This window comes from Scleropages formosus, chromosome 9 (genome assembly GCF_900964775.1).
Source record: "Scleropages formosus chromosome 9, fSclFor1.1, whole genome shotgun sequence".
Lineage (NCBI taxonomy): Eukaryota > Metazoa > Chordata > Actinopteri > Osteoglossiformes > Osteoglossidae > Scleropages > Scleropages formosus.
Window position 1 is genome coordinate 6,028,976 of NC_041814.1, and position 14,017 is coordinate 6,042,992.

General features: G+C 37.9%; 1 protein-coding gene across 1 annotated transcript; it reads right to left on the bottom strand.

The window, feature by feature from the left end:
- Window positions 1-1,690: 1,690 nt before the first annotated feature.
- Window positions 1,691-11,544, bottom strand: ctdspl3 (CTD (carboxy-terminal domain, RNA polymerase II, polypeptide A) small phosphatase like 3). The gene is made up of 10 exons (XM_029254557.1): window positions 11,159-11,544; window positions 9,754-9,874; window positions 8,911-9,019; window positions 8,540-8,651; window positions 7,595-7,681; window positions 6,498-6,560; window positions 5,874-5,953; window positions 4,057-4,183; window positions 3,874-3,969; window positions 1,691-2,945 (listed from the first exon to the last, which is right to left on the bottom strand). The coding sequence occupies exons 1-10, from the start codon at window positions 11,264-11,266 to the stop codon at window positions 2,880-2,882; spliced, it is 969 nt and encodes a 322-aa protein (XP_029110390.1). The 5' UTR covers window positions 11,267-11,544; the 3' UTR covers window positions 1,691-2,879.
- Between the last annotated feature and the right edge of the window lie 2,473 nt (window positions 11,545-14,017).

Sequence of the window (14,017 nt, forward strand, 5' to 3'; positions counted from 1 at the left end):
CTGAACGTCAGCAGGACCATATGGAGCAAATAACGTGCGGGGGGGGGCTGACATACCGAGGAGGAGTCGCCACAGCACGGGCTCCACACGCTTTTTACAGATTCTTGGCACTTGTTTAAAACGCTTTCATGAAGCGCTTCGTCGATATGCGGTAGTGTGCGGTACGTGAAAAAAGCAACGTTAGTTCGAAGACTTCAGTGTGAAATCGACGATTAGGCTGCATTACAGATGTGTGTGTATATGTGTGTGTCTCGGTGCCCCCACTTAACTAAGTGTCAATAACTTCACCGAGTCTCGACTTTCTTTGGTGTCCCACCCAGCACCTGACAAATTGTACGCTGCACTTAACGTTAATAAATCATACGAGTAGAGCTCTGATATACCGCTACATATATGTAGTTAAAAAATCAAAATGCATAAAAAATTAAATACAAATGCATAAAAGCTTAAATGTACACTGACCCACCACAAAATGTTTCAATCGATGCAATTAAGGATTACACCAGAAAGTAAGGAAGACACTTGTGAGAAGGTATTAGTGCAACGTGTGCATCTGGCAGCATAGAAGAACAGTGGAAAAAACAGCTATGATGCCAAGAAGGAAGCGGCAGAGACGCCTGTGTGTGGACCTACAATAATATGTAGAACACATCGGAACCATTAAAGGCGCAGGAAGAGACCGGTCACACAAATGATTCTTTGTTTCTCACACACGTGGGCAGTCCAGCCAAGATTACAACTAGTCTGGAGCCACACACACACTTACATACATAGGTTTGTTTATGTGACTGTATGTGTGTGGGTATGTTTCTTGTTAACTTTGCAAGCGCTGCTATCTCACAGCGCGTGGGTGGTGTGCGAGGACATGGGTTCGATCCCCACCCTGTCTGTGGAGTTTGCATGTTGTCTGCGTGGGTTTCTTCCGGGTGCTCTGGTTTCCTTCCACAGTCCAAAGACATGCTGCTCAGGTTCACCCATAGTGTGTGAGTGACAGAAAGAGTGTGTTCTACTGATGTATTGATGAGTGACCCAGTGTAAGTAGTGTATCTAACAGTGTAAGTCACCTTGGTGAATAAGGTGTGTGTGCTGATAACACTACATAGAGTTCATTGGAAGTTGCTTTGGAGAAAAGCATCTGCTAAATAAATAAAAGTAAATGTCTTAACTTACTACACAGTCCAGTACAAATGTCACTGTGTAGTTGTATACAGTTTTTATATTTTAGTAATTTCCTAAAGACTACCAGAAGCATAAAAGCATGGAGGTGTAAATGTATATAAATATCCTACTAGCTATTACCCCTTCAATGTAGGGGGTGCAGTGGCACAGTGGGTTGGACCAGGTCCTGCTCTCTAGTATGTCTGGGGTTCGAGTCCTGCTTGGGGTGCCTTGTGGCGGACTGGCGTCCTGTCCTGGGTGTGACCCTTCCCCTTCTGGCCATACGCCCTGTGTTACCGGGTAGGCTCTGGTTCTCCGTGACCCTGTATAGGACAAGTGGCTCTGAAAGTGTGTGTGTGTGTGTGTGTGTGTGTGTGTGTGTGTGTGTGTGTGTGTGTGTGTGTATTACCACTTCACCATAAAATGTAACTTTACAATGAAAAACAGATCTTCACAAAATAAAATGTATCTGATCACATGTTAATGTATATTAGGTATTTGGAAGTGAAACAATCTTTATTCTATGGCCACTGATCTGCTGGAATTTGATGGAAGGTTTGAAAGCACTTCAATCAGTCTACCCCCACAACTAACTCAAAGGGCAAACTATTTTAGAATTCCTACAGAGGTACACCTGAACAACAGACATCTAGGTCACTTAAGAATAGACACATTCTCTGTGATTTTCAGTCACTGGTGCAGTGCAGTTTAAAAAAGAAACCCAAGAGAAGGATTTCCAAACAGAATGGCATCGTCCATTAAATATTCCATAATCTCATTTGCATTTTCTAAATGATAGTTTCATTAAATTGTTTTAAAAGGTAGATTACAATTCCTTGCCCAAAACGCATGTTTATAACATCTTTGTAGTGCAACCCTCATGCAATCTGTAAAATGTTACACACTTTTTCAAACAGTAATACTGTTTAAGCACTTGAAACATGTACTCAAGACATACAAAATCTTTTGAACATTGTATTACTTCATTACATTACTGAATTCTCGCAAGAGTAATAACTATGAAACATACAAAGAGAGCACAGAACACATAATGGAGGGGTGGAGGAGGCAAACAAAACTATCATCAGTAAGTCATTCATAATAACAGTTCATGAGTTCTAGTTCCATGCCATTCAAGTCAAATTAATACTTAGAATTAATTTATTCACAACAGATAATTTACAAAAAAAACTTAAACAATATACAGACACAGATGCAAAAATATCTGATAAGACCGTGTGTTTACATGTAAAGTAAAACAATTTTCTTAACAGTACAGAATTCTTTGAAAAAGAAATGTATAAATACTTTAAATGTTCATCCGTATTAAAACATGATACTTACTGCCTTTGCACTATTTTAACACGTTTCAAGAAGTTCTGCTGAAATGCTGCATCTTTTAAATCAAGTTCTACTCTTTTGTAAATAAAAATACATTTCTCCAACAAAGTCAACTTCTATTTTCATAAAGGAAGTCAACATTAGATCACCAAGTCTATCAGACTATTTAAAAATATTATGAATATTTTCTACAACATACACGGTTCCCTAGGGCAGCCCCTACAATATACTCCCATGAAAAACATTGTTTCGAACCAGATCTTACTCTCCATACCATCGTTCAGTGAGTATTACAGTATGAGAGAAGTGCATTATTGAACAAGGTTGCGAGGTGATGTAAACAAGCAGAGGAGGAAAGCGTCATTAATCGAGGCCAACTCTCAGTCTTCAGAGAGCAGCCTGTGCAAATGGTCTGTCCTTCTCTTCAACACATGTCGAAAATCAGCCTGTAAAAGGAGCAAGAATGCTGTATTTAACAAAAATTGAAAATAACTTACGTGAAAAATAGTTTTTTTAATGTAAAAAATAACTAAGGATGAACCAAGAACATGGCAGGAGAAACTGAAGCAAGTTCATACACATTATTTTTTCTGAAATCTGATAAAAACTGACAATTTAAAATGACAACCTCCCAGCAGCAATACAATGTGTTCAATTTAGTGGTTCAGGCTTTCTCACCTAACACTGGAAATAAATTATAATGTTATACATAGACCTTTTAACTTTAGCACAGTCTAGTACACAAAGATGCTCAAATTATAGAGGTTATTTTTATCAGGATTTTTGTTTTCTTTTCCCATTTGGTAGCAGATTCATTCCAAAATGACAATTAGATTAAGAATATTACAATATTTGTGCTACTGAAGTCAGATTAATGTCAAAGAAATAACAATCAGGTGAAATCAAAAAAGCTAACTATAGAAGCACACACACACACACACACACACTTTCAGAACCGCTTGTCCCATACGGGGTCGCGGGGAACCGGAGCCTACCCGGTAACACAGGGCGTAAGGCCGGAGGGGGAGGGGACACACCCAGGACGGGACGCCAGTCCATCGCAAGGCACCCCAAGCGGGACTTGAACCCCAGACCCACCGGAGAGCAGGACCCGGTCCAACCCACTGCGCCACTGCACCCCTACTATAGAAGCAATGTACTGTATATTTCAGATAAGGAAATTGAGCCTCAAAAGTCAGGCAGTGGTTAATTTTTTTTTCCCCCCACCCAAATTCGGGAACCTTAAAAATGTGCCTGATAATTGCTTTATGGAAATTAAAGACTTAGATTAAAAAGTTTACTTTGTGAACATAGACACAGGGCATTATCTCACAGAACCTCAGGCTGCACACTGCAAACACACTGTCAACTTACAGCTTCGGACAGTTTTTCAAGGTATGGAACCAGCTTCTGCAGCTCTTTGTCCTCCTTGTCTCCTGTCCAGCTCTTAATAGGAATCATGTTCATTACCTGAACAAGAGAAATGTAAACAAGAAAATGTAACCAAACTCAAACAATCAAATTGGCTCAAACTGAAAAAAAGAATGTAGGATTTACATGGTACGGGAAAGTGTGGGGTGCGGTGCCTAAAACCACTGTCTTCGCCAGGTCCCTTTCCAGTACACCCAGGTCCTTTACATAGTGGCCAAGAACACAAAAACAGTCCTCACGGTACAAACGATGTCTGCAGAGAAGACAGTGAAAGATTATAACTACTCCAAAAGCGGTATTCATTCTGCGGTAAACTGCACAAGCTCTAGTACTTTCACTTTATACACCTCTTTACAGAAACACTAACTGCCATTATATTGCCAAGATATACAGCATTTCAGAGTATTAAACAGAAGATTGTGTTTAAAACCCTTTCACAGTTGATCTTTGTTTTTAGAAGACAAAGTTGTAAGGTATTATTCAGCACAGAATCCACTATGTGCTATAAACTGAAGAACTGTATTTCATCTTGGAGGTTACTTGGCAGCTTGTTCACATTACTTGAGTTAAGCTGGAAAAAGAACTCTGGTTGAAGTCACATGTTTATAAATAGAACAGAAATCATAGTGTGCCTCCATCTTCTAAACGGCTACAAAAGATTCTAGGTCCAAAATGAGTTTTTCTTTTAAAAAAAAAAAAAAAAAAAAAAAAAGAAACAAATTAAGTAAACTAGCATGTCACATCACTTTTAAATATGCATTATTCCATGTTTTCTCAAAAAGATACATAATCTATAAACTATTATCACATTAATACAAAGGTGAGGTAACTATCAAATGTTAATAATAGTAAACACCAGGAGAAAGATAGTCCTACTGTATATTACATTTTGCATAAGACAAAGGTGAGAGTCAAAAATATAAAACTGAACAGAATAAGTGACTATTTTTAAACTGCTGTCACAAAGACAATAATATAATCTGTATATCTTGTAAACAAATGGAAGAAATCGTGGATGTCAAAATACACTTGTACCTCACCACGCCAATGCAATTGGCAAGTCGGTCCGTAACTTGGAGTAGGGTAGGCTGTAGGTCTACCCACTATGGTAAAAATCAACAAAAGCTTAAGGAAAATACACTACTACACTACTCTATTTTCATCAAAAGTTCCTCTATTGCAAAGTCTTAGTGTTCCTGGAAACATTCAGCATGAGACAGGCTGGCTAGATGTCAGTTTATTTTATCATCCTTTATTAACATTAAAACATTAAAATGAACAGTAGTTTAAAATTACTGAAATAAAGGCTCATCTCTGCAACCTCCTATTCAAAGTGCTGTGTTCTGCTTTATACACACAAGACAGTGCTATGTTCCTCCATCAAGAACCACAGCAGAATAATACAGTGGCATAGAGAAAGGGGGGTGAGTTGCAGTGTAACTGAGGATTGTGTGGGGAGAATGTTAAAAACTCTCTCACCTTAAATGCTGACTGCATGTTTCATGGTGAACAAAACTGGCCATGAGGAAGCATTACATAAACATTTCTGTCAGCATTTGAATAATTTTAAGTTAGTGGTCAAAAAAGCATAACAGAAACATAACTCTATTCGCTGGGTAATTTCTGTAAAAGTCTCTGATACAGAAATAATAAATAAAAAAATTCCCGACTGAAATCCATCCGCAAATCTGATCCAGCGCCCTCATTCCCACAGCACTTCTGAATTTGTCTTACATCTGAATGCGTTTTGCTGCCATCTAATGGTAGCAGGCAGAAATGCAGGCCATGTTACACTGCAACAGAAATGTAATAAAATCCAATGGTGATGAAAATGCAATTAAGTATAAAATTTCTAGCTTCAACGTTCGTAACTCTGATGTTTGTAACACGAGGTACAAGCGTGTTATTCAAATAATGCCGATACAGGGGAACAAATTTCTCACCTAAAGGACTTTTTTTCAGAGTCCAGTATCTCCAAGATTTTTTCTGCATATTCTTTCTTAGCAGAAGTATACACAAAGATCTAAAACACATAAGATAAAACTGAAAGGAAGCTCAGGAAACAGAACAGCAGAGCACACCAAGGATTTGTTTAGTATTAATGAATTGTACCAGGCCCATAAAAAAATGCATTATTCTCTATAAAATTTTATCCAACAAATTCATAGTAAATACAGAGCAGTAATACATGAACCATTTACATTTATTCATTTAGCAGACACTTTTCTCCAAAATGACATACATCTCATAAAAAATACAATTTGTGCATTACCTTAGCAGAAAGAGACACAGCTGCAGTCATGTGACTCTTAAGTACAATTAGTTTTTCTTTTCACTATATGCAGCAATGTTCATCACACGAATAGCTGCATAAAACTCAGAATATCGACCATTCCTGATCACCTTCCTACTAATTTTTTACAGACATTACCACTGAAGAAAATCTGTTTTTGTGTGTATATATATATCTTGCCAGCAGCTGGATCTAGATGATACAAGTTGCATTTTTTTCTATGAATAACTAATAAATTGTTCCAATTTTACATTGCACATAAAGTGAAACTTACCTCAAAGTGTTTTGACATTCTGTTCAAAAATTCTTTGACATATGGCCTTAGAATCAGGTAGACCTACAACAAGAATATAAACAACCACCAATAATTACAATTCATTTTACAATGAAAACCACCTACACTGCACAACCTATGATAACTAAATTTCCAACTACAAAATACGCTGTTGGTATATCTGCAAAGAACCTGATTTTAAAAAAAAAAAAAAAATTAAATTTGAAAAGAAAAGAAAAAAAAGACTACACAGCATTTAAAACACTTCTGTCCCACCAAGCCATCAACTAAATGAATGATAGTTGTATACAGTATATCAAAAGGTCTTAATGTGTAAAAATAGAAGGCCTAAAATTCACTTCTTATAAACTTAATTAGGACTGAGAGTTGATTTATTATGTGACAAGTATGTTAGTCAAATGTAACACAGAGGTGGCCAGGGACTTGTCATCAGTTCTGTTATTCTATCATATTCTAATTCTATATGCAGCTACAGTACAACATGCACAGGAAAAAAAACCCATGAGACTGGACTACATGAGCGTACTTCGATAATCCTGTATGTGTATGTATATATATTAAAAGAACAAATTTTGAATACAAAACTGGTTAAGGGGATGAGGAAGTGCCAAAAAAAACACATACTGGTTTTTATAGTAAGGGAGGGTATGGACGTCTCCTCTAAATGTCTTGGGATTGCAAAAATGGGGAGAACGTGCAAACTCTGCACAGCCCGAGCCAAATTTGAACCCATGCCTAAGCATGCACTCAGGCACTGAGAGGCACCAGTGTTATCCACTGTGTCATTGTGCCATTATACACAAAATTAGGTTGAGAAAATACTGACACTGTATGGATTGTAAATGGTACTGTATCTCCAGGCACCAAGACAGAAAACTTTTGCCAAGTGCAAACAAAGAAATGGTAACACTGCAAAACTGCACAAATGACATTTTGTTGTTTAACAGCAGATTTTACAATTGTTTACAAAGCTGAAAGTTCTACTGGCACAAACTGAAGTTATGCTGGATGGCATGATTATTTATGCAATCAGTGCAACAATATTTTAAAGTAAACAACAAAGGAATGGAACTTACTTTGTATTCACAATCCTGAAAATGTATGTCAAAAGTGTAGCTGGCCTTTGCAATCATGCTAAGAGAACTGTACACAAGCGTCTCCTCCTGCAGGACCCCAAAAAAAAAAAAAAAAAAAAAAAAAATTGTTCACTACACACACACACACAGAGTCTGAAGCCGCTTGTCCCAAGCGGGGTCACAGTGAGCCGGAGCCTAGCTCAGCAGCACAGGGCATAGGGCTGGAGGGGGAAGTGATGCACCCAGGACGAGATGCCAGTCCGCCACAAGGCACCCCAAGCAGGACTCGAACCCCAGATACACCACAAAGCAGGCCATGGCCAAGCCTGCTGTACCACTCCACCCCCATTGTTCACTAGTTAAAGCCAAACCATACTCTTTTAATAAAGATGTGATAAGTAAACAAAGCATAATTCCAAAATATTTTAACAACTTCTATTCAAAGAAAAAAAACTATTTGATAAAACTTCAAATCACCAAAAAAAAAAAAAAAAAAAGAATTTTTTACCTAGTCCAAACCTTCAACCTGGAAAAAAAAAGACTCAGGAATACAATAACACATTGCAGATGTATGACATAATAGTAAATTCTTGAAATTTGGAACTAATATTTTGTCTATTTGTTTGTATAATTTCTGATTATTTCACAATGTGGAAACAGGTCCAAACAATTTTTTAAATCACAAACCATTCCTACATGAGAAAGTGAACATTCCAAAAATGGAAAACGGGGGTTTGGCATGTCTGGGGTTCGAGCCTTGCTTGGGGTGTCCTGCAGCAGACTGGCATCCTATTCGGGGTATGTCCCCTCCGCCTTTGGCCTTGCACCCTGTTACTGGGTAAGGCTCTGGCTCACTGCAACCCCATTCGGGACAAGCGGTTATTGCCTCTCTGTCTGTGTCTATGTGTGTGTAACAATGACAGGCAAGGAAGATGAAAAACACACCAGATCTAAGACAAGTGTGGCTTCAGGGGTGCTCCTTGTCTTCAGTGGGATTTCCCGCACACAAGGCTTTGACAGCAGAGACTGTGATGGAATGTTTTTGATGAAAGTGTAACTGAAAGGTCAGGAAGGTAAAACTGATATAACTAAAATGCTAAAACAACCATTTCAAATCATAAGACTACTAAGCAAGATGGGATGGTTATAAAAATCACATTTAGAGTTCTGGGGGGGAGGGGGGAAATCTGATAGTGAGTTCTTAAATTTCACATACAGTTACATTTCTTACATGTAAACAGTGTTATTATAACCATATTCTTAAGTTATTACCTCATACATGATACTACTAGAAAGTCAAAAAGAATCACACTCACGGGTTAAACACTCGGTTATCGTCTTCCATTTTATTCACAGGGCTAAATGTACTATAACCAAAGAAACACTGGTCTGGGTTCATTGCTTCCTCTTGATGAAATGTCGCACCTGAACAGAAATATTTGTTGTTATCCACTCAACTGTTAAATATCTTTTTTAACCAGTTTCTGGTGCAATCAAATCTGAGTTCCACAAAATATAACAGCAGTAAAGCATGAGTAATACAATTAAGACAATACATAGAATATCATTCAATAATAATGATAATGTTGACAAAATACCATCACATTTCACTGTATTTTGAATCTAAGTCCACCACTTACTGATCAGTTAAACCAAGGTGCTTTCAGATTTATAAAGCAAGAAAAAACACCTACCTGTCAGAACTGCAGACAACTACCTTAAAAGGTATTTGTTCATTTGCATAGTTTTATTTAACCAGCCAATGTCACATTTTAATCCGCAATTCTACCAATCACTTGGGCTCTACTTCATAAATTTTAAAATGGCATTAAAAGTAAAGTAGTGCTTTCATTTGGGGATGGGGATAATCACTAATGTGTGACTACAACTAATGGAATTTGAAAAACAGATGCTAGAATTAGCAGTATCAGATCAGGGATCCGTAAAGTGTGGTAAAGTATGAAAAGTGTTGCTGCACACAGGTTGAAGGGTATCTAATAATAAAGAATAATAAACAAATAATAAAAAAGGGCTCATGTCTGTTGAAACCCTAAACCCCTTATGTGCTGTGATAAATTCTTCAGCAATGTCTTTTTGGGAGAGTGCTAATGTACTACAAAGAAGAGTACGAAGATCACTGTGGTTCTGTTTTTCTGCACCTTTGCTGTTGTCTGATGGCCAAGGCTTTCGTCTGGCCCTTGCTTTCATGATGGAAGACCTTCTGACCACTGGCACGTCCTCCTCATCGGAGCATTCTGCAGGGTTCTCTTGGGTAGCAACCTACATGAATCAGGAAACAAACCAAAACATGATAAGAGACAGGCCAAATCACATCTGAGTCAGACCAAGAGTGGGTAGCACGATGGGCGGCGTTCTGTCTCGCAGTGCCTGGGTAGTGCAAGAGGATGTGGGTTCAATCCCTGCTCAGTCTGTGTAGTTTGCATGTTCTCCCTGTGTCTGCATGGGTTTCCTCTCACAGTCCAAAGACATGCTGTTCAGGTTCACCTCTAGTGTGTGATGGACAGAGAGAGTGTGTTCCACTGATGTATGGATGAGGGACCCATTGTGTATTTAGCAGTGTAAGTCACCTTGGTGAATGAGGTGTGTGGGCTGAAGTTGCTTTGGAGAAAAGCATCTGTTAAATAAATAAATGTAATATTATTATGCATACAGGATTCAACTAAGAACTTACAGTAAATTCAAAATAAATCTAATCTTAAAAATCAACACTGCATGAAAAAGTTTATAACGTCAAATTTGTAAAAAGGTGACTTACAAAGTCAGATATACCGTGGTTTACTCATTTATAGAGTTGAATTTTTTTTTCTGTATCAATTCAAGGTAACTTAGTAAGTACCTTTCTTGAGGGTAAAACAGCTTGGTTTCAAACCTGCCATTCTGAACGGTTCTAACCACTATTCTACGCCACCTGCTGCCCTCACGCTCTCTGAAATACTAGCAGTGGGAGAGCAGGCGTGTAGTGCAGTGCGAACACAGGGCCTCTGGGCGGATGGGTGACCTACATCTATCCCTGTCCCGCTGCCATGTTTACACTCAGTGTAACACTGCGCACACAGTCAGCGACACGTGACGTCCAGCTTCATACAAACCCAATCCCCCGGATTGCCGCAAAGAGAAATGAAATGAAGTAACATCTTTTTACTAGCTGAGCTTTGATAACTATAGCGCAGAGAGAGACGACGAACTACAGCTGAAGTTACTCGTGTGCACACCGCTATGTATTTCATTTGAGAAGTTCAGGTTTGTTTCCAATAACTAATTATTTTTCAGTCGATCTGACATGACTCTACGCAGCGATACACGACATGATGACATGTCATGTGCATGTTTAACACACAGTCTCTGAACGCTGTGTGTGGTCGGTCCCTGTGAACGAAGGCGTCTGAGGCGTTTCTGCGTGCAGAAGAGAAGTCGTCGCAGACAGTGACAGGCTGACTTCGCTGGGGACACTTTTTTATATTAATAAGATAAACAGAAACTCACAGACGACGTCAGCAGAAACATTTACTGACTCTGCCGTAGGACTGACTGGCCGTAGCCTACCTTCGTTCGCCCACGGCGAGCCGCCGGGGCTCTTCTGGAAAGCTGGCATTTTTTGCGCGGAGTCCCCACCGCCACCGCCACGCCAGTGCTCCTCGATCGAAGTTTCATGTTCTAGCAAAACTACTCACTAGTCAGTACTACAGAAGGAAGCAGCAGTCGAGAGTGAAATAACGGGACATGAGCGAATCACGGTAAGACACGCTAACATGCCATGGCTCCTGTAACAGTCTGTTAATACTGCTACGACCTCTTATTCTTATTCTTGTTGTTGTTGTTCTCCCTACTCATCGTCAACAGCCGATGTCGCTCATTCGAATCAACCGGGTCGAACGAACCACAACAGCAGCAGGAATAAATCCGCCGCGGGGCGGAGCTACGGAACCTTCTCGAGGCCACGTGACGACGGAGTAACGTGATGCTTCCAGGGTTTGACGTGTTGGTTTTCAGACCTCTCGTCGTATTTCAACTCATACTGGCTGTCGTGAGATTTAATTTCAACCCTCATAAAATGTAATATTAAAAGTAATGATTAAAATATTGCCTGTTTTCTGTACACCGTTTCATAGTAAGAGGCGATGGTTATTGATCTCGGCTTAACAGATGCGCTTACCACGAAGACAAAAGTAGGCCGCAGGTGTCGCGGGGAAAAAACGGCTTGATTAATATCACTCTTAGTTTATGGGGATGAAAAGCTGACAGTTGTGCATGAAAACCAAATTAAATAGTACAGTATTTAAAAGCTAGATTTAATGTGGGTATAATCCATAACTGAAGTTACCGTTACGTTAAACTGCTTTTAATATTTATCTTACTTTCAGTAGTCACGTTTTGGGTATAAAAAGTGTAATTTACAGTATCCCACCTTTTAATCTTTATGGGTAAATCCATTGGAGAAACAGCACTCATGAGCCGAGTTTGGTAAATATCAATTGTATTTTATTAATAATATTAATTTGGTTACAGTTGCAACTCTCCATTTTTAATAATACTCTGAGGCTGAGTATACGATGTACGATAGTTTAAAAATGTAAACCTCAAGTGTTTTTGCCTAAAAATTGCCAACACAAATCTTTGTAAAATCTGAGAGCAGCAATATACTGCACATTAGTAAAGACAAAGCTAATGAAAAAGAGCACCCCTTTAAAAACTATTTTTCACATTGCAAAACACACAGTTAATGCTAAAAATTACTTTTCAGTTCTGTAAAAGAAGAAAAGACAAAATCTTCAAGCAAAACAATTTTTGAAAAAGAGGGTCAAGTCATTCAACTCATAACCATGCTGTTCAAAATGTGATGCACTAAGAGGGCCAATGTATTTTTTTTTTTTTTTTTAAACTTTTGTTTTCATCATTTTCCTTATATTGTATTCATTGAAATCTTAACACTTTTCTGCATGTTTGCCACAGCATGGATGCCTTGTATATACAGATGATTTTGAAGACTGCAAAAATGCAGCATTTTCCATACACACGTTTTACACCTAATCACTATATTCAGACAAAATAATTTTAACTCAAGTTCAATAGATTTCTTCTGAATTTTAAAAGAGAAAGAACTATTCAATAATCTGCACTATATAGTTATTTTTACCAAATAATTCAGTGTTCTTGGATAAAATGTGGAAGCATGTCTGTGCTGCACTTCCTGGATAGTTCACAGTCCTTGTTGTGCTATGGAATATTTAATATTTCACCCAAAACTCCTACTGTTAGGAGTTGCTCACTGGCTTGATAAAATCAGCTGCCAGTAAGGGAAATTTAATAAGGTCACACAAATACACAACAAAATCAATACAAGTATAGATGTACAAAAATTAGGAAACCCAAAATAAAAATATCACTCTTAAAAGAAAAAAAAGCAATCATTTCAGCACAAAATGGACTATAACTGTTATAAAATGAATTCATTAGCAAAACTGGAGGTAGAATCATATTTTCTGAGAAAGAAGAAAAAGTTCCTCAATATTCTGATATCCTTTGCATACCACAGACAAATCATTTATATTAGAAAAGCTGCAATAGTACCCCTGAACTTCAAGATAAGATTTTAGAACTAAGTACAATTAAAAATGTTGGATTAATACAAATAATGAAATGCAGGAATAAAGTTAACAGAATTATGCTTTTATGCAAAGTACAATATGAGTCATCAATCAGCATAAGGCATTCTATAGCTTCAGAATATATCCATATTTCACATATTTTTTGGTTGTCTCTGCAATAAACTATGTATTTTTTTGTTTACAGCACCTACAGTATAATGCTGTAAATTAAGATTTTGCCATCTCGACTTGCAATACCTATTAAGGCAAGTACCTAAAAGCAAACACTGAGATAGTTTTCTTTATGTAAATAATAATGTTATTACAATCAACATGTTATTTTTATAAAAAGACTCACAGCATAACTTTTTTTGTAGATGATAATTGTTTCTTACATTTAAAACTCCAGGGAGTGACTTTCACAAGAGCTTGTTTAACCTTTCGTGTTGAAAACTTTGGATTGTCTCTGTTGGAGTCGTTCATTGTGTAAGGTTTGACCCCCCCCCCCAGGAGGCAACTTATCACACCAGACTCTTTCCAGAAAAAAAAAAAAAAAAAAACCCCAAAACTGCTATTGCCAAATATTTTGTAACTGCTTTCCAGATTAGATTTGTCTGCTACAATAATTGTGATTCCAAAATGCAAGACCTGGTCTCAGGTGATTTGTTGTCAGCCTAACATTAATGACGAAATTAAGATGCAAGGTTTATGAAGGGTAGACAAATAACTACAAAGCATAAAAACATACAATTCACTATAATTATGAACACTGCAAAATCACTGCCCTTCAAACACTCAGATTCTGCAAAGAGGATTG